The sequence below is a fragment of the Podarcis cretensis genome (genome assembly GCF_951804945.1).
Source record: "Podarcis cretensis genome assembly, chromosome: 3".
In the NCBI taxonomy this organism is placed as follows: domain Eukaryota; kingdom Metazoa; phylum Chordata; class Lepidosauria; order Squamata; family Lacertidae; genus Podarcis; species Podarcis cretensis.
In genome coordinates, this window is record NC_137172.1 from 67,929,072 (window position 1) to 67,954,986 (window position 25,915).

The window sequence follows — 25,915 nt, forward strand, 5'->3', positions numbered from 1 at the left end:
CTTCTACCTAGGATCCTTAGTACTGATTATATTACGTTAATTTATGCTTTCCTCAAGTCAGAAATTAAGGTTATAACTGCCCATGGCCATGAAAACTGCATTACAACTGCCCCTAAACGAACATAGCTGAGGGGATGGTAGCTTTTCCAGTTGCCAGACAAAAGGTGGTGATGATTAAGTTTTGCATAAGCAAGTTACTACTGGAAATGGATTTTCAAACTGTGGTAACATAAAAGGTACAGCTAGCACCTAGTGAGACATGGAAAATGGTTAGAAACAAGAGTAAATATTTACAATGCAGGCTGGAGCCAATTCAGCTAGGAGACATAAACTCTTATACAAGTAACTAGTTTCTGGCAGGCAGAGGAGAATCTGTCCATCTGTAATGAATGATACAGAGACCAAATATCCATGTTCTATGTATTGTGCATGATTTCTTGTCTTACAGCCAAAACTGTAAAAAAAAAAGGGGGTCCAGAGAGTCATATGTACCCAGCATTGATATAATACTGTAAAAGCTGGGATGAAGAGTGGTATATAAATTTAAAGTGAAATAATAATGTGTGGCTTAAATTTTCATCATTGCCAGAACTTATTCTTATCTGATTACATCACTGCTGCCTGAGAATCTTATTCCATGTTTGGCAACTATGGGCAACTAGCTTGCACTAAGGTTAGATTGAGTGTTGAATACATAAAAAGTCATAAACACAATGTTCAATGCTTTCCAGACACCATAAATTGTGAGTATCAGATAATTTTCATTGAAAAGCAAAATCTTCTTGCCGTTGTGTTGACCATCATGATGCTGAATTAAGCCAGCGAACTTACATGAATGTGCACTGACCTATATAGCAATAAACTTGCATGGGGTCCTGCAATACATAGAACGATACAGAATTGTTATGAGCCACTAAATTTAAATGACAGTGATGTAAAGAAAACTGGCAATGATGTATTTTTCCAATATCCCATGGGGAGATAGGCACAAAAAGCAGAACACAGGTTTCATGGTTTTCAAAAGTAAGATGTTGCTATGGATTCCTTATTCCAGATTTGAGGAACTATTAGTAAGCATCCACTGGCCGCATTTATACTTACTAATTTATCAGCTTCCAATTCCAAATGCAAAAGTAGACAGATGAGCTTCAGATGTATAATGGATTGAAAAGGCTTAATAGCCACTGGATCCTAGACCTGGGTGCGGGGAGGGAGCGGGTTTATGGTCCCAGAAATGTTGGTAAGAAATGATAAACGGCTGCTGTATGCAACTCAATTTTTAAAATGCACAACAATTCTTACTGACTTTATTGCATATCAGATACAAAAAAGAAAACAAATGAAATCAATCTTCCTAATAATAAAAAAATCTTAATCATTGTATTATGTCTATTTAAGACTTCCAGATGTTCACAGTTTAAGAAGCCAAACAATACTATTAGTTTTTTCTAGAGGTAATGGGTTAAAAAAAATTGTGATAAAAAATGTAGTCAATTATCATTTGAACTTTAAATACAAAAATAAATTAAATAAGGGTCAAAAAACCTTGTGCAATAATCTGGTATAAACAAAGTTAATGAAAAAGAACTGTTCTTAACTTGTGGTTTTTGCTTTGAGTTTTTAAAAAATTCAAAACAGTATTTGTTCTCTGAAGTATCCATATAATGTTGAGGTCCAGATGTGCGTTCTTTGCTTTTAGTCATATATATAATTATTTTTGGCTGTCTTTTTCTTCCTTGGCAATCCTCTTTGTCACTCCACTGAAATATTTCTCACGAAAGCTATTGTGACTTTTGTATGGCAGGTACTGGCTGTCCAATATGTGAGAATCACGGTCTTCATCCTGGTGTTAAAATACATTGTTTAGACATACAGTATATATTGCATCAGTGTGACTCAACAATTTTCTTCAGAATTTATCTACAAGATCTCAAAGGAACTATTAAAAACAAGCTTGTAGCTTGGTCCTAGAAACTGTTGTAATGGCAAATAGTAATTTTGGATGGAATGTATACCATTATATGATCAGCACTGTCACAAATTTTGCAAGTCTCCACCCCATGCTGTAGTCAAATGCACCTGTAGTTGGATCAGGGACAAAATCTGTTGTTCTAAAGGCACAATGACAGCTTTGCCATGCATTTTCTGTGAATCAGTGGGATAATTTTGTCATCAGATATGGGAATCATCATCATTATCATCAAATGTTTCACATATATTATCTCAGCAATCCTTGAAAAAATCATGCAGGTAGGTCAGTATTATATACTATACACTGCAGGTGATGTAGCCTGCTAATAATGCTTGCCTAAACCGCAGGTGGCGCTGTGGGTTAAAGCCTCAGCGCCTAGGGCTTGCCGATCGAAAGGTCGGTGGTTCGAATCCTTGCGGCGGGGTGCGCTCCCGCTGCTCGGTCCCAGCGCCTGCCAACCTAGCAGTTTGAAAGCACCTCCGGGTGCAAGTAGATAAATAGGGACCGCTTACCAGCGGGAAGGTAAACGGCGTTTCCGTGTGCGGCTCTGGCTCGCCAGAACAGCGATGTCACGCTGGCCACGTGACCCGGAAGTGTCTCCGGACAGCGCTGGCCCCTGGCCTCTTGAGTGAGATGGGCGCACAACCCCAGAGTCTGTCAAGACTGGCCCGTACGGACAGGGGTACCTTTACCTTTACCTTTAAACCCACCTAATGAGTTCACAGCAGAGACTAGATTCAAACCCAACCCAGTTTCTCCTAATAATAATAATAATAATAATAATAATAATAATAATAATAATTTATTTATACCCCGCCCATCTGGCTGGGTCCCCCCAGCCACTCTGAGCGGCTTCCAACAAAACACTAAAATACAATAACCTATTAAACATTAAAAGCTTCCCTTAACAGGGCTGCCTTTAGATGTCTTCTAAAGTTTGGCTCAGACACTATGCTATTTTAGACTGAGATTTTGAAGGTTTGAATCTTATTCCACTCCAATAAATAATAATAATAATAATAATAATAATAATTAATAATAATAATAATAAAATTATTTATATCCACCCTTCCCAGCCGAAGCCGGGCTCAGAGCAAACAACAACAATAAAAGCAATAAAACCATCCTCCTTGATTGGTCTAGCTATGTGACTTCTTCCTGCAACATGTCTGGGTCTTCAACTGAAGTCTGTTCATCATGGCAAATTAAGCCTCAGGTCCTTTTAAGCCCACCAATTTACTTCCCTGACCAAAAAAGTAGGAAGGTTATTTGTTTATGTGCAGTTTGGAAAGACTGCAGTGATCCACCACTCATCTTGTTCAGTGGCATTACTTTATCTTTAGAAAGCTTAACTGCCAAGTTATTTTCCAGTCTTTCGACTTTATCAGTAGGCAAGGGCTTCCAACATACATAAAAAAGTAAAGGGACCCCTGACCATTAGGTCCAGTCGTGACAGACTCTGGGGTTGCAGCGCTCATCTCGCTTTATTGGCCAAGGGAGCTGGCGTCATGTGGCCAGCATGACTAAGCTGCTTCTGGCGAACCAGAGCAGCGCATGGAAACGCCGTTTACCTTCCCGCCGGAGCGGTACCTATTTATCTACTTGCACTCTGACGTGCTTTCGAACTGCTAGGTTGGCAGGAGCAGGGACTGAGCAACGGGAGCTCACCCCATCACAGGGATCGAACCGCCGACCTTCTGATCGGCAAGCCCTAGGCTCTGTGGTTTAACCCACAGCGCCACCCGCGTCCCTTCCAACATACATACTCTTGAATAAATCAGCTGACAGCTCTTGAGCATGGTAGATTTACAATCCTTTCATCAACGTCTGAAGAACACCACACAGACTACCCTGGTTTACTAAAACAAGCCAACTTCAAACCTTGGCTTATTAACCTGGCGTATTTCAATGACCTATAAAGATTAACGACAATTCATTGCTGTGTCCAAATGTAGTCATTAATTTTAGGTCTGGTTGAAAAACATTGTTGGAGTTTGATGAACAAGTTATAATCTGCATAAACGGAACTGCTTTGTTTACTTATTGCCTTTATATTCCAACTCTTCTCCAAGGAGCTCATGGTAGTAGTGTACATGGTTCTTCCCCAACCTCATTTAATCCCCACAACAACCTTGAGAGGTAGGTTAGGCTGAGAGGCAGTAGCAAGCTCAAGGTCTGCCACTCAGTGGACTGGGGATTTGAACCCTGGTCTCTGGGGTACTAGTACAACAGTCTAACTAACACTGTAGCTTTATGTCTATGCACTAAAACTTAACATATGTGGATTTTATACTCAAGGGCTACAGCGGACTGGGGAGTTAATAGGGAAAGCCCAGTAGTGTTTGCCTCTTTATCCTTTGCCTTTTGCTTTTTAGCAAATTCTAAAATTAAAACAAAATGCCTTGAAAAGAGCAGTTTAGAACCTAGCTTTGTTATTTCAAAAAACAACCCTGCTGCTTAAAAAAAAAGATGAAGAATTTGGCAATGATTTCTATTTATTTAATTTCACCAGAATTTCAGATACATACGTGTACCTCTAAGAGATGTACTGTTGCAGTTACACAGATTTATTTGCTCAAAGCAATGCAAAGTGGGTTTTTTAAAAGAGAGACTGAATAGTGAAACACAAATGTATTAAAACAAAACAGAAGAAGAAGCAATACAAAAGCCAGTTTTTCACCCTCTATTTCAGTTTTCCTGGTTTTGCAGTATGTATGTTCAAATACAAGTGCTTAGAATAGGTTACTGATGTGAAAAATAAAGGTTCTTATTTAAATAAATATTTACAATCTGCTAGTCAGGTGTGTATGCACATTGCATTCATTCCTGAGTTACAGTAGTAATAAATCAGTTTTATTCCTTTAAATTTTTAAACGTTTCCTTCTTTAATTATTCCTGAGCTTAAACTGCAGACAAACGCAAAATTCACTTAAGGGAATAAAATCTGCAAACGCTCACATCTCTCCAGGCACTACATCCCACATGCTTCTGAGTCTGATTTCTGAAACAACTCATATGTTGAGAGAGGTTAGAGAGTCAGCAGAAAAAAGTATGTGGCTAAATCCTTGAGAGAATGCAGAATATAAAGGAAACTCAACCTGCCAGTCAAACATTCTCAAGGGAAGATTATTATGTGTTTGCTGCCCTAATAGCAGGCTCTCTTGTGCTGAGCTGTGCTGAGATCTCAGAATTTGATCAATCAACACAGATACAATTTTCAAGTGAAATAAGGAGCCAGTCTGCTTTTTAAAACAATCTCTTTCAAAACTGTATTTACAGCCCAAGATGAAACTAGCTGGTGTAGTGGTGTAAAACCTCCTCAGCAACCTTAGCATAGCGTTCACCAAGTACTGTTGCTGTTGTTGTTGTTTAGTCGTTTAGTCGTGTCCGACTCTTCGTGACCCCATGGACCAGAGAACGCCAGGCACTCCTGTCCTCCACTGCCTCCCGCAGCTTGGTCAGACTCATGCTGGTAACCTCGAAAACACTATCCAACCACTATCCACCACTATCCAAAACACTATCCAACCACTATCTGAGCAAGTACTACACTAGGACAAAGTCACAGGGAGCCAGCTCAGTTCAGAAGTGTATAATCGGGATAAGTATGTGTGCATAAATATATGGAAACTGCTTCCGTGCTATCATAGTTGTCATATAAATAGTTAAGACAGCAATACTCATTCCTTGTGCTCAGAGTGCTAAGAGTTTGTCTGCTGAGTTCAGTGCTATTTCTGACCATGGGAAGGCGAGGAATATTAATCTCTGCCGTATGTTCAGCACGGACTTGGAATGTTCCATAAAACGAAGCAAAGGCAGAAGTTATTCCACTAACAGTATATGCAAATAGTAAGTTAAAGGGACACCTGACGGTTAGGTCCAGATGTGGACGACTCTGGGGTTGCGGCTCATCTCGCTTTACTGACTCAGCCGCTTCTGGCGAACCAGAGAATTGCATGGAAACACCGTTTACCTTCCTGCCAAAGTGGTACCTATTTATCTACTTGCACTTTGTGCTTTCGAACTGCTAGGTTGGCAGGAACTGGGACCGAGCAATGGGATAATGTTTTGGACATTATCAAACAGACCCCTGTGCATTTTTTGCAATATTTCCCCTTCCAAATACAGCTTCTCGTGACGACCATCTAAAATGTCCTTTGGGGGTTTTTTTACGAGCTACTGTGCTGCAATGAGAAAGTTTTGGAGTGTGACTTTTAGGATTCTGTTCTTGTTGTCCCTACCATGCATTTCCACGTATAAAAACCAGGTATTTCCATGTATAAAAGTTGGATAAAGAAAGCAAAAAAAGATAATGCATGGATTTATCTTTCCATTTTAAAGAAAATATCATCACCACATCTGCAAAGGAACATGCATACATCTGAGAGTGCACAAATCTCTTAATAAAATCTCTTAATAAACTGCATTAGGAATTGATGTGCTGGTATGCCCTTGTAGATGAAGGTAGGAACTGACGGTCAACTATCAGATAAAATCCCAGTCACAAACAGAACACAGCAAGGATGCATTTTTACTTGATATCTGAGCAGTGTGGTAGTTTAAAGGGAGGCCACTTATTTCCAGAAAAAGTTGGAAACAGCTGACGCTCTGTCATATAATTCACGTTCTGTTAAATGTGCTTAAGGCCGACAACACTGGACATATAGGAAACTTTTCTTGAAGTATTACTATGGGTTTGTGTAATTTAATACTGGTGTAGAAGTTGGCATATCTCTTCACAGGGTGTGAATCAGATATGAGACTACAAGGAAATTCTATTCCAATCATTATTGTTAAAGTTTAGAAGGAATGCCAGCCGTGAGAAATTAATGCATTTACTGACTAAACGGGCAAGACATGTTCCGAACTGCAAAATCAATTGCAATAGCTCTGGAAAAAGCATTCAAATTTTAACAGATCTAGAAAAGGGTGTGCAAGTGAAATTTCTGGTTAGGGTTTTCCATCTGTATTTTATGAACACAGCTGTAGGAAGTGTCTATTTGTTCATTATGTTCATTTGTATTTTATTTCTCTTTTAGTATACATGAATTTATTCTTTGGGTTATAATGATCCATGTGAAACTAAATGGCTGTAAGATCTTTTTTTTTCCCCTCCTAGGGAAATTGAATAATGGCTTGTTGCTAAAAATGTATTAAATACTGATCTAAATCTAAAGAATCTTTTTGTCAATGGGGCCCACTGTATTTGGGGTGTGGACCAATCATTGGGTGTCTAGCAGCAGAGGGAGGAGATGTGGCGTCTGGGGCATGCAAATACACCTGGCATGGACCAGGGAGTGGATGCATCCTCTTTTGGGGGCTGCTGTCAGAGGAAGAATCTACCTCCAAGGATTCCTACTGATATATTCTCTCCATTTGTGTTTACTGAGATCTTAATTGTTTTTTTATCCTGATGAATTTTTAGTCGCTTTTTAAGTGGTCTATTATTATGTATTTATTTTAAAAGGGAACTTCAAAGCTGATAATCAGACCCTTCACCATGTACAAAGCCCTATCTTAATGCTGCATTAAGACGACCCCAAAACATAATAAAAGTTGTTGAGGGGAGAACAGAGGCTCCAAGGAATGTAGGGCTAAAATCCAGACAAAATGCAGGAGTATCCTCCTAACTGAACTTTAAAATCCAGCCAGGAATGGACTGGAAGCTGTTGTTCATCTTTGACTAAAAAATGCTTGAAAACTGCGCTCCTTTTAGAAGATGAAAACATTTATTTCCTTATGCTGCATTGCAAAGTAATGCTCAGATATGTATTTTTTTCTTTTAAACTGGGCTTGCTGTCTTCAAGGTGAGGGGCACAGAAAAATACATAGCATGATCAGTTATGCATACTGACTAAACAGCAGGTCCTATTTGGGAACTTAGAGCCAAGTAACACACATGGTTTTCTGCATATGATAATGACGATGATTGATTACCTACCCTTACCCTAAGGTTCCAGGGCGGGTTACGACAATGAAAACACAATGTTAAAAACAACGAACATAGAATAAGGTGTTTCACTCTCTTCTACACCCCTAGCAGGTATTTACAAAAATTTTTCTATACACAAGTTTTACCGATTTCAGAGGGGCTTGCAACTACATCTTGCAACATAGTATAATAGAAACAGCAAAATTAACCGTTCTCGTTACTTCAGTTCTAACCGGACAGGACCTCAAAACCGAAATAATAAAAATGGAACAAGAAATACCCTGCCTCAGTATTAAAAAGTTTACTTAACGCACACATACAAGTAAGACAAGTGTCCTTCAATCACTGCCACCCATGTACATCAGCGCAACAAGTACTTTGGCTTCCTGTTTTGACATTTATGACTCTTTTACAAACCTTCTAAAACCAACTCATAAAAGCGCTTTACGGCACACTGAGTCTGGTACGGTGAATTCCCTCCGTTTCCACAGTAGAAAAACCTGTTCCGAATCTGACAACTGCTATTTTGCGAGAAAGCCATCAAAACAATTACCTCAAAATCTTTCACTTTTTCCATGGTTATCAGGTGTCTCGACGTGTGGCTGGAAAGCATCTGTTCACAGTTGCTAATAAGTTTCAGGCATGGGTGTCGGGGTATAATCTCTTCTGTATATCTGGAAGAAATAAACAGTCAAAGGGCTACAAGAGCTTAGGAACTGTAATAAGTGAATCTGAAACAGAACAGCCAGAGGGCTGATTCAAACTGAGTTAAACTGTACACTTCCACATGGTTCATGGCCTTATTAAATTTCCCAGAAACAATGTATGCTAATTGCTTTCAGAATCCACAGCCACATGTGTAGCACAAAGAGAGAACAAAACAAAAGACAGGATGCAGGTGAAAGTTTGGCTGCAAACAGGAAAAGGACGTTTCATGTGGGTTTCTCTTGCGCTTCAGCACCCAAACCATTTAAAGATATTATGAAAAGATGTCTGCCAGCAAGCATTCCAATAAGAACTGTCCTTAATACAATGCTTAGCTGCTTTTCAGCTCTACATCCATCCAGCAAATATACTACTGCCATCCTGAGCTCTTTGGAGGAAAGGCAGGATATAAATGAGATAAAAGACAGACTGCTCAGTTGGTAAATTCCTTCCCAAACTACCCCCACCCCCAAAAAATGACCACCAGAAATTATTTCAGCTGCAATTAAATCTAGCCACACCTAAATTCCTTAGCAGTCACCAATATATCCTCAATTCAAGAGCAAGCAGTACAGTAATATGCAGTATAAATGTTTGTCACTTGTTCTGATAATAGCTAGTATACGGTGCAGCGTAAAACCACTAGCACCTCTGCAAAGCTAAGAAGCGTCCAGAATGGTTTAAAATTGGATGGGGGACCATGTGTTGAGATTCCTGCATTTGCGGGGGTTGGACTAGATGACCCTTGGGGTCCCTTCCAATGCTATGATTCTATAATTCCATGTCATCAGCAGAGTTAATTGAGAACGACCCCATTCTTACTGCTTCCCAACCGCTGTCTAGGACACCCTTTCCTAACCTGGGGCCCTCCAGATGTTGGATCGTAACTCCATGATAACTGGTCATGCTGGCTGGAGCTAATGGGAGATAAATGCTACATGCTAAACTAGCTTATGCATTTACCATGTATTATTTTTAGATATGTTATGGTACCCTGCAGACACTAACTATTGGTTTGTTTGTTTGTTTGATGCCTTTAAATCCCACCTTTCTCCCACATTGGGACTCAAGGAGGCTCACAACATGTTTAAAACATTCTTATAAAATCCAACATAATGAAAACAAACTAGTTAAAAACAACAGTCAAAATAAAAACAAAATGTATCTAAAGCCAGCATGATGATAGCAATTACCCTGATATCAGTTCAGTAGCCAATATCATCTGGACCTGGTTTTCAAAGGGCTGTCAGAATAGGAAGGTCTTAGCCTGCCAGTGGGAAGATAACAAGGAGCGAGGCAAGCTCACCTCTCTTGGGAGGGAATTCCACAGTATGGGAGCAGCCACAGAAAAGGCCCTGGGCTCTCTCTCATGTCACCAACAACCGTGCCTCTGATGCTGATGAGACTGAGAGAAGGTGCTCACTTAAGGATAAGTCAGCCCCAGGGTTCCCCTAGACCACGCCCACCCTTAAAGTCTGCAGAAGTTACCATGTAACATATTAAAGACATTCAGTGTATCTGAATATATACATACTCTGGTTTATACACAGGAAGCCAGTAGACCAGTCTTCCTCCAAGTTCCAAGTATTCAGCTGCAAATTTTAACAGGTCGAAAAGGATGTCACTCAGATGATAATTGGAAGAAATTGAGATGTGATTTTCTGCGCTGGGTAAAATTTTGAAAAAATAACTAATTGGTAGCAGCTTCATTGTTATTTTGTACTATTTAAACACAGCATGCTGATTTCACAATAAGAACAGAACCTGGCGTATAGCATCCATCACAGGTTTGTCAGGTCTCTCTCCCAATTTTGCGAAGGTTAAAAAAATACATTGAAATATGACCTAGATTTATGCTGGCCACAGAAAGAAAACAGGATTGCACCAGAACTTCATATAAAATTATTACTGTGGGTAAAAACAGAGAGCAGTTCTGGAGGGGAAAACAAAATATAGTGAAAGCAGGGATGGGAAACATGTCCCAGAGGGATTATCAGAGTTGAAGCCTGACAAATTCCCACAGGTTCCAAATCAGAGTCAAAAGTAAGCTAAAGGCAACATAATTATATGTGTGGGTGGTTGCATGGTAGAAAGGGAAGAGGCAGTGCATATTAAAATAAGGCTGTGTTGAGAAATGACAATACAATACCACTTCTTTTCAATTTCAGGAAAAGACTCTCCTCCCTGGAAGAGAGGGGAGTGGTTGTGGGCGGGAGCCCGAGCTCCACCTCCTGGCCAGGGGCCATAGCCCCCGCCCCTCCTTACCTGGCTGGTGCCCACGCCTACCGGAGGCAGCCAGCCAGGTGTCTCCGGGGGGCGTGTTTAGCAGCTTAATGCTGCGGGGCCAGCTCCACCTCCTCCTCAGTCGTCGTCGTCCCGCAGCGATCAGTTTCAGGCCAATTTACAGGCCAAAGGCCGGCCTGTAAATATCCGCACGAATGTGAAAGATGCGCTGGGGCCCATCCCGCGGCATCTTGCTTTAAGAGGGGAAAGCAGCCCTTTCGTGGGGGCCGGGGGTTCCATCACTCCAGTTCCAGGGGAGCCCCCGCGACCGGGAACAGAAGATAAGGCAGTTTCTGAATTGGCATTTTCCCCGATTAAGCTAGCCCCACTCTGTGATCTCCTATCCTACTATCCAGATAAACAAGCGGCTTCTTATCTTCAGGACGGTTTTTCCACCGGTTTTCGAATCCCAGTAACAGGTTCCTTGATAGCAAAAGATTCACCCAATCAGAAATCTGTTAGGGATAGGCCGGAAATTGCAGAACGGAAGATAGCTAAAGAAGTAAGCGCCGGGAGAGTAGCTGGTCCGTTCGATAGTCCTCCTATACCTAATCTACATATATCACCGTTAGGCATAGTTCCCAAGAAAACACCTGGGGAGTTTAGGCTCATTCACAATCTTTCTTACCCGAAAGGGGGGTCGGTAAATGATGCCATCCCAACAGAGTTAAGTTCCGTGAAATATGCCACATTTGATCAGGCAGTAAAATTAATTAGGCGTTTTGGTCAAGGGGCACTCTTGGCAAAGTGTGATATTGAATCGGCTTTCCGCCTTTTGCCAGTGCACCCCAACGATTTTTGGATGCTGGGCTTCAAATTCCAGGAGAAATACTACGTAGATAAGGCCATGCCGATGGGCTGCTCTGTAGCTTGCTCGGCATTTGAAGCCTTTAGCACCTTCTTGGACTGGGCCCTTCGTTTTCGAACTAGTGCCACGGGGGTCACACACTACCTGGATGATTTTCTTTTCGTGGGTAAGCCCAACACCGGGGAATGTGCCTCACTACTCAGGGCCTTTTCAGCTCTGGCCCAGGACCTGGGGGTTCCCCTCGCAGCTGAAAAAACGGAGGGCCTGGCTACGTGCCTCACATACTTAGGTATAGAGCTGGACACGGTTGCCCAATCATCCCGCCTACCTAAAGATAAAATAGACACCCTTAGGGAAATGATTCAGGCTACCCTCACATTGAGGAAAATCACCCTCAGACAGATACAATCTCTGTTAGGTCATTTCAATTTTGCGTGCAGAGTGGTTTCCCCTGGACGCCCATTCTGTTCCCACCTAGCTAGGCTCTCAGCGGGTCTCACACATCCACACCACAGGGTCCGTCTTCCAAAGACAGTTAAGGATGATCTAGAGGTTTGAATGACATTTCTGGAACGCTATAATGGGGTATCCCTTTGGCAGGACGTTCTTAACCTGTCCTCAGAATTTCAGGTCCAATCCGATGCGGCTGGATCCCTGGGCTTTGGCTTGTATTTCAAGGGTCGATGGTGCGCACAGCGTTGGCCAACGGAGTGGCAGGGCAAGGGCATCACGCGGGATCTCACTTTTCTCGAGTTTTTTCCGATAGTAGTGGCAGTATACATTTGGACGGAAGAGTTTCTAAATCGCAGGGTGTGCTTCAGAACCGACAACCTGGCAGTGGTGAACATACTGGCGAGGCAGTCTTCCCAGTCTGCGAGGGTCTCCTCCCTTCTGCGGTCGTTTGTCCTCCGGTGCCTTGAGTACAATATAGTTTTCTCAGCCAAATTCATACCGGGGGTCAATAACGATATAGCAGATGCCTTATCTCGCTTTCAGATGTCTCGCTTCCGGTCCCTGGCACCTGGAGCACAGCTGTTACCCGAACCCTTTCCGGAGCACCTGTGGAACGTTGGAGGCGCAAAGTGATTAAGGGAGTATTAGCGTCTATTGCACCCTCCACTCTCAGGTCTTACAAGAAGGCCTGGTGCGATTTCTTGGGCTTCAGGTCTGGGTCATCGGGGCTTTCACCTAATGTACCTCCCACCACTGACGACGTTCTACAATACCTTTCACACCTTGATGACTTGGGCCGCGCGCCTAAAACCTTAAAAATACATGTAGCTGCCATTAGCTTCTTCGCTAAGGCCACGTTCTCCCGCGATCCCTGCAGTGACTTCCTGATCCGCAGAGCTATTGAGGGCTGGAGCAAGTTGCAACCCCCTAGGGCCGAGGGCCGTAAGCCGATTTCCTATGGGTTGCTCTCTCAGATACGCAATAAACTTAGGTCAATCTGTTGGTCCAAGTTTGAGGCCCGCCTTTTTTCCGCGGCATATGCTATCACCTTTTTTGCTGCCCTGAGAGTGGGCGAGGTGGTAGTTGAAAGTGGCGCAAACGGCTTGATGCGTGGCCTCCTATTGGAAGATGTGCAGCTGTCTGAGACGAGCATGATGGTGCACATACGTCAATCCAAAACTGACCAAGCTGGTAGAGGTGCCCTTCTCAAACTCACAGCGTCCGGGGGGCAGGGCCCATGCCCGGTAAAGGACACTAGGCGATATCTTTGCCTCAGACCGGCAGGTCAGGGTCCACTGTTGGTTCACGAAGACAGGTCACCCTTATTGAGACACCAATTCACAAGGGTTCTCCGCAAAGCGATTGAGGCTTGCGGTTTAGCTTCCCGGGATTACGCCGCTCACTCCTTTAGGATCGGCGCTGCCTCAACAGCCGCATGCTTGGGCTTGCGGGCAGATAGGATTAAGGAAATGGGTCGTTGGAAATCCAATGCTTACAAGGGTTATATACGTTAGTATCCGATCTGCGACACTGAATCTACTTACCCATTTTCTCCTTTCCTCTCGTTCTCAGTTGTTTCCAAGGGCAGTGTGTGGATTTGCGGCCACAGTATAGTCCATTGGGCCCGCGTTCGGGCGGTCAGCTGCGGCCTTACCCATCATCTTGGTTTGCCTCCTGGGATACGAGTTTCCTGGTTTTCACGACGCGGCATGCGGTGGGAAGAGCTTATGCCATTGCTGATTGACAGAGTTGCCATGTTTGGCCCTCCTGACATCCTTATCATTCACTTGGGAGAGAATGACCTGGCCAATAGGAGAAGCATGGACTTGTTTTGGAGCATAAAAAGAGACTTGGAGGCGATCGCGGCCTTGTGCCCCGGAACAATGGTGTTCTGGTCCTCCTTCTTGAAAAGAATTGTCTGGCGCGGTGCGCAGAGCTGTATGGCCATTGAAAAAACCAGGAAACTCTTGAACCGGGCGGTAGCCCGTCGGGTGCGCTTTATGAATGGGCGAGTCATTTATCATGACCGTATCCGGATCGGCGACAAAGCCATGTACCGGAATGACGGAGTTCATCTAACAGACATTGGGAGTGACATCTGGTTGGACAGCGTCATTAGTAGCATTAGGGATTGGTTGCAGCTGTGAGGGTATTGGCGGCGAGCCCCTTTGTGGCTCGGGTGGCGGTTAGGCATTGGATTCATGTGTGTCAAGGGCTAGGTGTGGCCATCGCCTATGCTATCTACCGTGGGTTATTCCGTTAAAGGAATCTGGCGGTTGTGTATTCCGTCCGATGCCTGCTTGGCGGGAGGCCATGGCACGACCCTCAGTGACATCAGGGGGTGAGCCTATAGTTGTATTAGCATCAACAGGCTCCACCTACTGTTGAATAAACCCACCTCCTATAGTCATCCAATGCCTAAGCCAATACCTTTTCACTGCTGTAATCAATAAAGTTGTGGCCTTTTCTTGCCCATTAACCTTATATCACGTGTCCTTGTGTGTTTATTTCACATATCGGGGGTTGGGCCCTCGATCCACAAACTGCCTTTCTGTCCAAGTTTTAATGCAATGCACCATCACAATAGGCTGCAGATTATAATGTGAAATATAGAACTGGGCCATAACAAACCCTGATTTGGCAGCAGGCAGCAGGCACTGTCCTCATAACTTACTGAACATTGTATTAGTTTAGTTAATTAATTACATTTATCGCTTCACACAGCCTGAAGGAGTCATAAAGCAACATACAAAAATAATGAAATACAGTCATACCTTGGAAGTCGAACGGAATCCGTTCCGGAAGTCTGTTCGACTTCCAAAACGTTCACAAACCAAATAGCAGCTTCTGATTGGCTGCAGGAAGCTCCAGCAGCCAATCAGAAGCTGTGGAAGCCCCGTTTGACGTTCAGCTTCCAAAAATAGTTCACAAACCGGAACAGTCACTTCCGGGTTTGTGATGTTTGGGAGCCAAAACATTCAGGAACTAAGCCGTTTGAAAACCAAGGTACGACTGTACAAGAATATAATGATATATCCATCACAACAATAGAGACAGACTAAAATATTTGGGATTTCAGGCACTAAAAGGGTTGCTACCTGCTATCCCAAGTCCGAAAAGTTATCACATCATAGTGGCGAGGCATGGGGTTAAGGTTCAGAAGGAAACCTCCACTGACATTACTGAACAACTTTCCCCACCAGTTTTCTACCTGCTACTGTGTAACTGCATCAAGATGCACACTAGGTGCCAGACTCTGATGTCAAAATCAGAATGAAAGAGGCTCCCCATTTTCCATATGGGAAACATGTAGTAGTCAGATTCCTAATCCCTGTGTTTTAAAAACACGAGACAAACTGACAGAGTGGTTGCTACATACATACAAGCAACCTAACTAAAAACAGCCCTGTCGGATTTGTTGCTGGTTTGGCAGAAGGCTGGGATGTTTAGCAATATGCAAAAATGCTTCTGAAGCCACAGCTGTTTTTCTATTTGGACACCTGCGTTCTCAACCCACCGTTTACCTACCCTCTTTCTGCCATCTTTGCCATTTCCTTCTGCGAACCGGTTCTTCTGGTGGCTTCTCGTATGCCGTATGGAGCTGCGCAGATCAAGAATGTACGACACGTATCCATCAGTACAACCTGTTCAGAAACTCTAGCTGGGGCTGAAGGCAACAGTGAGCATTCAAGACAAAGCCTGATCCCTGGAGCCTGAAACTATGCTAACTATAGAGGTTTCAGATTCATTTCAGCCCAATTCAAGACACTTTTTCAAAGCCCTCCATGCCTTCTCCCACACATGAATAGCCGCATCCATTCAGGAATAGGCGCATCTCCACATCTTGCAGCCATCAGAGAAACAGCTAACGGTGATGGGAGAGAGGCAGCTTTCTTTATAGTAGCATGGAAGTCTGTCGCAGAAAAATCTGCTTGGCTTCTAGATAGCCAGGGTACCAACACCACCCTGTAGCCTTTTTATTTCTTAAAAAAAAAAAATTCCAGCAGACTATGGCCTGGTTTTTTTATCTCACTGCTGGGTACTTGGTTTCTTCCTTTGTTTTTCAGACTGTTGTATGTGATATGTTGCTTGCCATTCATATTTCATCATTGTGTTTGAGCTTCGGGCAGCTCAATTGATCTGGCAAACTAAGATACAAATAAAATAATTATCATAATTTATTCACCCTTAAAGCACAAGGTCTCATAAATTTGATCTTTTTTCTTTCTTTTAGTAAATCTTAATAAGTTGTGCTTATTAATAAATTATAAAATTTATTACAGTATTAGATTGCTTTTACATCAAATGAATTATTAACACTTCAGCAGCTGTAGACAATGCCTCTTAAACTTACACTTGATGCAATGATTAAAATGTGTATTTTTAACAGATCACACTTCCTACTGTTGGAAAACCATCCATGCATTTTCTAAGCTATTAGTATGTTTTTCTCCATCCATAGCTAGTGCACTGTTTTATTAAGAAAATAAATGCCTTTCGTACTTGTATGTGGAAACTGTAAAATTTAGGAGCTTGGTACATATTTTCTTAGTAATAAGCTTCAGATATTATATATTCCATGTTCAGATATAACTGCATGGTGTCAAAGTGCTAGTTGAACATTATTCACAGTCTTAAAAGCTGCTTAAGACTTTTCAAAGACACTTGGGGGGGGGAATATTTTTGTAGTCACTAATTAGAAAGGGGTGTTTAATTCACACTGACTTGCAATTAACATTATGGAGTTAATTTCCAGTTTTGCATCTGAAGAACATTTCTCTGCTCCCCAAATATTGCCAACACCTACAAACATTGCCTTGTAAAGGCTGTGTATTCAAAAGAAGGAGATTGAAGAGTGAATTCTCCTGTTTAATAAGAAATGGCATATCTTTTTCACGAACAGCTTCAACAATCAATACATAGTGAGAGATGGTTATGTTTTGTTTTCCTAAGCTTCCTGTTTATGAATAGGCATGAAAGAACATTTAAATTCTTTAACAAATTACTGGCAAGCTAATGTATAACCAAACTGGAAACCAAGAATTTTCAGTATGGAAACACTCCAGTAAGCAACTGTCTATTAAGATCACTGCCACATTCAAAATGGCTTCAAAGTGTTAATCTCAGAAACAAAAAAGAGAAAAATTGAGTGTTTCCCAAAAAAGATACAACTCCTAATAATATACAGATTCAATGTAAATAAATTTACATTTACCGGTACATAAAAAATTATTCAGTGGATACTTGCAGGTGGTCAAACTACAGACCACAATCTGTTTTTACAATGCGAACTTGAAAGCTGCCAGCTTCAATATACGGGGTCTAGATGTCAGCATGAGATTTGCGTTTAAGGCTACACAGAAGCATGTTTATATCCATTATGAGGTTGAGATGCAATCAGGGAAAATATGCTTACTCTCAGGGAAAAAAGCTATTTTAGCACTACTAGTCCCATGAAGACTTCGTTCTTCATAAAATAAAAGATGCATGAACTGAGGAGCAATTGGCTCACTACCTCCTTGCAAACAAGTCAGCAAATTTCATTCAGTCTGGATGTTATTGCTCTAGCATTCTCTTTGGAAGAGCAAACTGTATGACAAGCTTGCAGATGTTCCCATTATCACTACAGACTGAATTTATGAATCATACATATTTTAGGCTGTGCATTAACTTACGGTCTGTAATTACTGCATCAAACTTCACCCCCTTCCTCCATATGGCTTTTGATGCATCAGAAACTAATACGTCAAGGTAGCGCTTCTCCAAACCATACTGACGGAGGTTCGCTCTGATATTTTCATCAGGTCCTCTCCACTTCTGGTTCTTCCTGCTAGCTTTGCCTGGGAGCAGTGAGGAGTAAATAACGCCAACTCAATTTCATGCCATATTGGATTCAAATGATTATCCTGTGGCCTTCAATTCCTGCCGCAATTTATTTCAGTTCCGCTCACATAAGGTATCTCTGGCAAACATTTCCAATTTTAAATCTATAACAAGCACAGCTACTGAACACATCCCGCATCATCCATAATAAGTACAAGAAACTTAAAAGTTATTCTAATAGTGTAAGAAAATGAAGTAAATGTCATGGACATAGTTTGGATGCCATTTAACCCTTAGAGCTGCAGCTTTATTTATCAAGTGGCTTTGTAACTTCAAAAAAGGTAAAGGACCCCTGGATGGTTAAGTCCAGTCAAAGGTGACTATGGGGTTGCGGCGCTCATCTCACTTTCAGGCCGAGGGAGCTGGTGTTTTTCCACAGACAGCTTTCTGGGTCATGTGGCCAGCATGACTAAACCACTTCTGGTGCAACGGAACACTGTGACAGAAACCTGAGCGCACGGAAATGCCGTTTACCTTCCCACCACAGCGATACCTATTTATCTACTTGCTTTCAAACTGCTAGGTAGGCAGGAGCTGGGACAGAGCAACAGGAGCTCACCCCATTGTGAGGATTTGAACTGATCAACCTTCTGATCAACAAGCCCAAGAGGCTCAGTGGTTTAGACCACAGTGCCACCCGCATCAAAGAAACATTGGCAAAGGTAGAAGTGACTTCTTCTTTGAATGCGGTAACATGAAAAACTGGAACTCATCCATCCCTTTCTCTGCTGTGATATGTGAGCTCAACACATATCTGTAATTTGTGTGTCTTCTGCACAACCTAAGCATGAGTTCTATATCTGCTTGGAGGTCATACATCTCATCGTGCAGCAGATGCACAGGGATCACGTAAAAAAGGAAACTCCAACATGTGCAGGCAGCTCCTAGGGCAATCATGTGTAGGGATCTGTACATTGTGACTGCAAAATCCACAGGGAAATCTCTACATTGTGAATGCAATATGGTGTGTTCTCTTGTGAAAAGTACTACTCAAAATCAAAGCATTTTAGGAAAAACTTTAGTAGGGTTTTTGACAGTTACCTTAATTTCGTCTTGGGTTTGGGTGTAGGTAGTTACCTGACAGGGGACGCAGGTGGCGCTGTGGGTTAAAGCCTCAGTGCCTAGGACTTGCCGATCGAAAGGTCGGCGGTTCGAATCCCTGCGGCGGGGTGCGCTCCCGCTGCTCGGTCCCAGCGCCTGCCAACCTAGCAGTTCGAAAGCACCTCCGGGTGCAAGTAGATAAATAGGGACCGCTTACCAGCGGGAAGGTAAACGGCGTTTCCGTGTGCGGCTCTGGCTCGCCAGAGCAGCGATGTCACGCTGGCCACGTGACCCGGAAGTGTCTCCGGACAGCGCTGGCCCCTGGCCTCTTAAGTGAGATGGGCGCACAACCCCAGAGTCTGTCAAGACTGGCCCGTACGGGCAGGGGTACCTTTACCTTTACCTTTTAGTTACCTGACATAAACGTGAATCAAAAGCAAACAAAAGAAAACTTGCACTCTCATTTGCATCATCCACTGCAGTTCCATAAAAAAAGCCCTTTCTGCAGTCAACTTGCCTGTTGCGCATGATCCACTATGCCCAGGAGCGCATAGGTATAGAGCGTAGGTTTAAGTGAATGCGCCCGTCTCTGACCAAGCTTGAACAGGAAGATCTCTGATTCTTTTCCAAGATCAAGCAGTTGCTAAACTTCTTGTGTAATAAACCAAATAATTACATTTTCACTGCTAAGAACTGAAGGCAACATACCCAGTCCATGTACGGTGTTATAATCTATATCTGTCCCACATACGTATGCTCCAAAGTGTGCTGAAGCGATAAGAAGTCCACCTGCAAAACAAAGAAAAAACCACTTGGTGCTGACAATGCAACTATTTGGGAATACAACAGCAAAAGGTATTTGATACATGGATTTCATATTGCAGAAATATAGCAGAGAAGCAAATAGATGTGTGCCAAAACAAATAACGCCCCTCAATGCCACATGTTGCCAGGCATACACAACTGGCACACACACATATTATTTAAGAAGGGTGTGAAGCATTGCCGGCTAGAAGGACAAAGGCAAGAGCCTATTTCTGAATCTAAATCAAATCTCATACTTGACATCAGCCCCAAACTTGATACAGCACCATTTGCCTTTAATCCCTTGAACGTCTTATGTCTTCTGCCAGAAAGCCTTCTCTTCTCATATTATTGCAATTGCTTTTAAACTCCCTTTATGCCCATTGCTACTTGTGGTTTATCTTGTCTTGAATATATATATATATATATATATATATATATATATATATATATACACACACACACACACTTCACAGAGCTGCTTCTAAATGAACAATATAAATGGGATAAACTCGCCCCCTGCTGGTCATCAGAAAAAGGTCATCAAAGGAAGAAAATAGGTTTTCTATCAAGCCTACAGAATGTGAAGGAGTATTTCCTACCTACAAACCTGGAAACATGATTGCAGTGTTTATTCCTATATGTGCTACCGACACTCCCAGTCTCCAGAGAAAGCTCTGTTGAACATTCACTCTCTGTTCCTTGACTTCCAATGCACCACTTCTTAGAACTGAAGTAGATGTATTAAGAGTACCACTCCCTGAGCAGGCAAGTGAGGATAACAAAGGGCTCTATTGTTCTTTCAACACCAGAGATTGCTAACATGAACTGTCACAGGATAAGGACAGATCACAAATGGCCAAGCAGTAATATGGACCCAGTGTTGTCATGGATGAGGTACACTTAAGAAAAACAAATTCTTCTAACATGTTAAGAGAAAAGATAGAACCCAGGGAGATAACTTAACATATATAAATTTGACAAGCAACTTTACACATGGTGCAGGCTGTATACAAATTAATTGGAGGAGGGGAAAAAATACCTGTTCCCACAAATGGATCAAAAACAACATCATTTGGTTTCACTCTCCCATGGTTTGCCATAAGAAAAGCCAAGCAGGCATCCATGCTTGTGTTCCCAATAAAATGTCTCCTTTTTACACTGTATGACTCAATAAGGTCCCTTTGTCCATCGGCAATCTGTGGCAAGGTGGAGAGAGAAAGGAACCATTAACTTTGGTAACCAATAACTACCCAAAATACTCAGAACTGTACTGGTACCTTGGTTTCCAAAAGCAAACACATATGCTATGCGGGCTCATAACACTGACTGACTAGCACTTTAATACGCTTTCTTGTCCAAAACTAAACTTAAAAACAAAACAAAACAAAACAAAAAGCCCTAAAATCCTAGAGTTCAGCCAATAGGTCTAAATTTTACAAAGCATGCTAGGCATCTCTTAACCTGGGGCAGGTGGGCTGTGACCCTCCAGATCTTAATGGATTCCACTTCCCATCAGCCCCAGCCAGTATGGCCACACTATGTCTTTTAACTGATGAGATGTAAGTAATCTCAGCTGGAGCAACTGTTTAAGAACGTAAGAACTGACTATCTGAATTAGGCCAAAGTCACATAGTTCAACTATCTTTGATCGACAGCCGATTAAGGTTGGAAATATGCCCATCACTGCTATTTTGTGCCGTAAATGAAAAATGTGTGTCAGAATTATTAATATGTCATCAAAGATGCTGTTAATTGGGATGGCAAGATTTCAGGCAGGATCTCTTTGGATTCCGGCCCCCTCCCCCGAACCCTAAGATCCACTGACAGGAACTGGGTACAAAACAATTATGAAAGCCTAGGAATTTGTTTTGTGTTATCTGAACTGAGCTTGCAGTCCTTCCACACAAAAATACACTCCTAGTTAAGCCTGTCCTCCAATCAGTTTTATTTTGGTAATATATTTTGGAGTGGGGGTTGCGGGGAAGGGAAAGACTCATTTTGTTGCTGCCATGGTTCAAACAATTGGGAGTTAGAAATCCTTGCTGAGCTACTTCAAATCATTCAGATCTTTGAGTAAGTCCCAGTCTGACTTTGCCTACCACCTGCTTATGGTATTAAAAAGATCCGTGATCAAAATATGAAGAAATCATACCCCACTATCAACTTATTTTCAGCTATCATTTCTCTTTCATGCTGTAACAATTCTTTAATTATTAATAAAATGACTGTACTCACCCATCTCCCAAAATATAAATCAAGGGGCTGTTCTGGGATATTGTTTGGATCCATTCCATAATCTTCCAGAAGCCAAAATATATGATCTGGTTTCTTTAAATTTACTTTTCCTTCAAATGGTAAAAATTCTAAAGACTGTATTAAGGAGGGGGAGAGGGAGGGGAGAAACACATAAATATAAGTAACTATTACTGAAACATACAATGAGTCCTGGCTTACTAAACCCAAATAATTATTAAAAGTAGTCAGATTATAGTTTTAAATATGTATATGGTGCCTTTCCAACAAGTTACCAAAGAAGGTGTGAAAATCAAAAACACTATCACTCGTTATTAAGGAAGAGCACAAATATAAGAAATGATTTCAAGAAATTACAGTCTACTTACATCTATCTTCTGAATCTTCTCTTCTTGTGTTAGTGTTTTGTTAAAAGTGTGAACCTTTATTTTGTAACTTAGATTGGACTGTAAAAATGGGGCCTAAAACAAAGCAAAACAAGATTTGATTAGAACAAGCAGCAATACACCATTGCGTACAACTGTGTAACAAACAGGCTCCAAAAAGACTGAACAAAATCCAAACCAGCTTCTCTTATACAAACCATTTTCTCTGCTGGATAGTTCTTCAGTGAAGAGTACAGTTCTTCTGCAGATTTCCCATGTCCCCACAGTTCAAATATAGATCTGAAAGTATTGTAACAGGTTACATTCAGCAAAGGGGAAAAAAGATTAATAAATGCTTTTCCTAGTTCACTTATAAATCTTCTGATTCAACATGCTCATGAACTCCACAATTTTACTTTTCATGATTTACTTTCAAGTTCTACTGAAAACAATCAATGGGCCATATACATGAGTAACTTTGAAATATTTTCAGGTAACAAAACTGAACAAAATGTTGCCACACACCAAAAAAAACACCCACGTAGTCCTTATATTTGGTTTATTAACTTGTACAGCAAATGGGCTTTTCAAGAGTTAAAGCTCCAGAAACAATTTCTGCTTCAGCACAGAAGCAGAGCTACATCCCAAATAATAATGAGATGGCAAAACTTAGATGGAAACTTAATACGCAGGCCGTTTCTTTTTTCCAAAAGCATAGCCCTTACTTTGCACACACTGTTCGCTTCATCAATCCTCTTGCCATCTCTTCTGAAGGCATGCTAAGAATCCAAAATGGAGACTGCAAAGAAAGAAAGAGAAAAGATCAATAATGCTAAGGAAAAGGCCCTGTGAAGAATGACAACCGGACTGCTTGTGCCGCAGTTGGGCAAGGATGTGCAACCTGTGGCCCTCCAGACGTCGTCGGACTCCCAACTCCCACCAGCACCAGCCAGCATGCCCAATGGTCAGGGGGGATGCGAACTGCTGTCCAGCAAAATCCACTGACATAGGGAGAAGACAAATGGAACTACAAGAGGAAAGCTAAAAACGTGTTTTCTTCAGTTGTCACAGAACTGAGAGACAAGCATGCCAACTAATCCAATGTTCCTTGAACCTCTCTTCAGCTTCTGCCTTCCTTATTGTTGCCATCACTGTTAGATAAATTAAGCTCCGGTCCTCTGAGCTGATACGGCTCATCTTCGCTTGAGCCCAGCAGAGTATAAAACGAAGTCCGCAACGAAAGGATGAGGCAGGTATGGCTACATTGCTACGCTTTATTACTAAGCTGTGCTGAGAGCATACAAATATGCTCTCTGCACCAAGGATTCCCTGCCCGAGCTGCTTCAGGTCGTGGCGGATATGCTCCTGGAGACACCTAGCTTGGTTGTCCTGGGGGATTTTAACATCCATGCCGACACGACCTTACAAGGGGCCGCTCGGGACTTCGTGGAAAGCATGGCCTCCATGGGGCTGTCCCTGAATAAGTCTGGCCCAACTCATAGCCACGGACATGCCTTAGACTTGGTGTTTACCTCTACGGATGTTGGTGATCTGACATTAACTAAAAGCGAAACAAAAGAAGTGCCATGGTCAGATCACTTCCTGGTGCAACTGGACTTCTCCGCAACCCTTCCCCTCCGCAGGGAGGTGGGACCGATTCGGATGGTCCGCCCCCGCCACTTAATGGATCCAATTGGCTTCCAGAGAGTGGTAGGGGATGCTTTATCCCAAGTTGATGGCCTTTCAGCTGATTCCCTGGTGGCACGCTGGAATGCGGAGTTAACCAGGGCTATTGACTGTCTGGCTCCGAAGCGCCCTCTCCGATTGCATGGAGCCCGGACAGCCCCGTGGTTTTCCCCGGAGCTGAGGGTGATGAAACAATCGTTGAGACGGCTAGAGCGCCGGTGGCGGAAAACTCATTCTGAATCAGAGCAGACACGGGTTAGAGCTCAACGTCGAGCCTACCAAGTGGCAATGGCGACGGCGAAGAGGGCCTTCTTCGCCGCCTCCATTGCATCTGCAGAAAACAGCAGCAGGAGACTTTTTCAGGTGGTTCGCAGTTTATCGGAGCCACCTGTACCACCGGGGCCTGGTAGGGACCCCAAGATCTCCTGCAATGCTTTTGCAAAGTTTTTTGCAGATAAAATCGCTCAGATTCAGAAGGAGGTAGACTCCACAGTGGGAGAAGGGCCAGGGCGGGAGAGTGCTAGAGTTCTGTCTGGTCCTGTTATATGGGATCAATTCCAATCTGTTACCTTCGAGGATGTGGACAGGCTGCTTGGATGAGTGAAACCGACCACCTGTCTCCTTGATCCTTGCCCATCCTGGCTGATAAAAGCGAGCCGGGAAGGGCTGGGCGATGGGCTTTGCGGGGTGGTGAATGCTTCCCTCTGTGAGGGAGCCTTCCCAGACCCGCTGAAAGAGGCGGTCATTAAACCGCTTCTTAAAAAAACATCTTTAGACCCGGCCAATTTGGCCAACTATCGCCCAGTCTCAAATCTGCCATTCTTGGGCAAGGTGATTGAGCGGGTGGTTGCTGAACAACTCCAAGCACGCCTGGAGGAAACGGACCATTTGGATCCCTTCCAATCGGGATTCAGGCCTCACCATGGGACTGAAACTGCCTTGGTCGTGCTGGTTGATGATCTCCGGCGGGCTAGGGACAAAGGTGAGAGCTGTTTCCTAGTTCTGCTGGATCTCTCAGCGGCCTTTGACACCATCGACCATAACATCCTTCTGGACCGTCTAGAGGGGTTGGGAGCTGGGGGCACTGTTATACAGTGGTTTCGCTCCTTCCTCCTGGGCCGTGTTCAGAAAGTGGTGGTGGGGGATGAGTGTTCAGACCCTTGGGCCCTCACTTGTGGGGTACCTCAGGGTTCCGTCCTCTCCCCCATGCTTTTTAACATCTATATGAAGCCGCTGGGAGAGATCATCAGGGGGTTTGGACTGGGTGTTCATCAGTATGCAGATGACACCCAGCTCTACCTCTCCTTTAAATCAGAACCAGTGAAGGCGGTGAAGGTCCTGTGTGAGTGCCTGGAGGCGGTTGGAGGTTGGATGGCGGCTAACAGATTGAGGTTGAATCCTGACAAGACAGAAGTACTGTTTTTGGGGGACAGGAGGCGGGCAGGTGTGGAGGATTCCCTGGTCCTGAATGGGGTAACTGTGCCCCTGAAGGACCAGGTGCGCAGCCTGGGAGTCATTTTGGACTCACAGCTGTCCATGGAGGCGCAGGTTAACTCTGTGTCCAGGGCAGCTGTCTACCAGCTCCACCTGGTACGCAGGCTAAGACCCTACCTCCCCGCGGACTGTCTCGCCAGAGTGGTGCATGCTCTGGTTATCTCCCGCTTGGACTACTGCAACGCGCTCTACGTGGGGCTACCTTTGAAGGTGACCCGGAAACTGCAATTAAT

At 43.1% G+C, this 25,915-nt stretch overlaps 1 protein-coding gene across 1 annotated transcript in view; it reads right to left on the reverse strand.

Moving 5' to 3' along the window:
- Positions 1-406: 406 nt before the first annotated feature.
- The window catches only part of TRMT11 (tRNA methyltransferase 11 homolog), a 30,549-nt gene continuing 5,040 nt past the window's right edge, over positions 407-25,915 (reverse strand). Inside the window, exons 3-13 of the mRNA XM_079970801.1 lie at positions 23,228-23,301; positions 22,721-22,802; positions 22,506-22,598; positions 22,120-22,254; positions 20,924-21,080; positions 19,786-19,866; positions 17,829-17,993; positions 15,682-15,754; positions 10,144-10,275; positions 8,458-8,578; positions 407-1,843 (exon numbers count right to left, since the gene is read on the reverse strand). Of these exons, the coding sequence (XP_079826927.1) occupies positions 1,712-1,843; positions 8,458-8,578; positions 10,144-10,275; positions 15,682-15,754; positions 17,829-17,993; positions 19,786-19,866; positions 20,924-21,080; positions 22,120-22,254; positions 22,506-22,598; positions 22,721-22,802; positions 23,228-23,301 (1,245 nt within the window). The 3' untranslated portion in view covers positions 407-1,711. The remainder of the gene's footprint in view (positions 1,844-8,457; positions 8,579-10,143; positions 10,276-15,681; positions 15,755-17,828; positions 17,994-19,785; positions 19,867-20,923; positions 21,081-22,119; positions 22,255-22,505; positions 22,599-22,720; positions 22,803-23,227; positions 23,302-25,915) is intronic.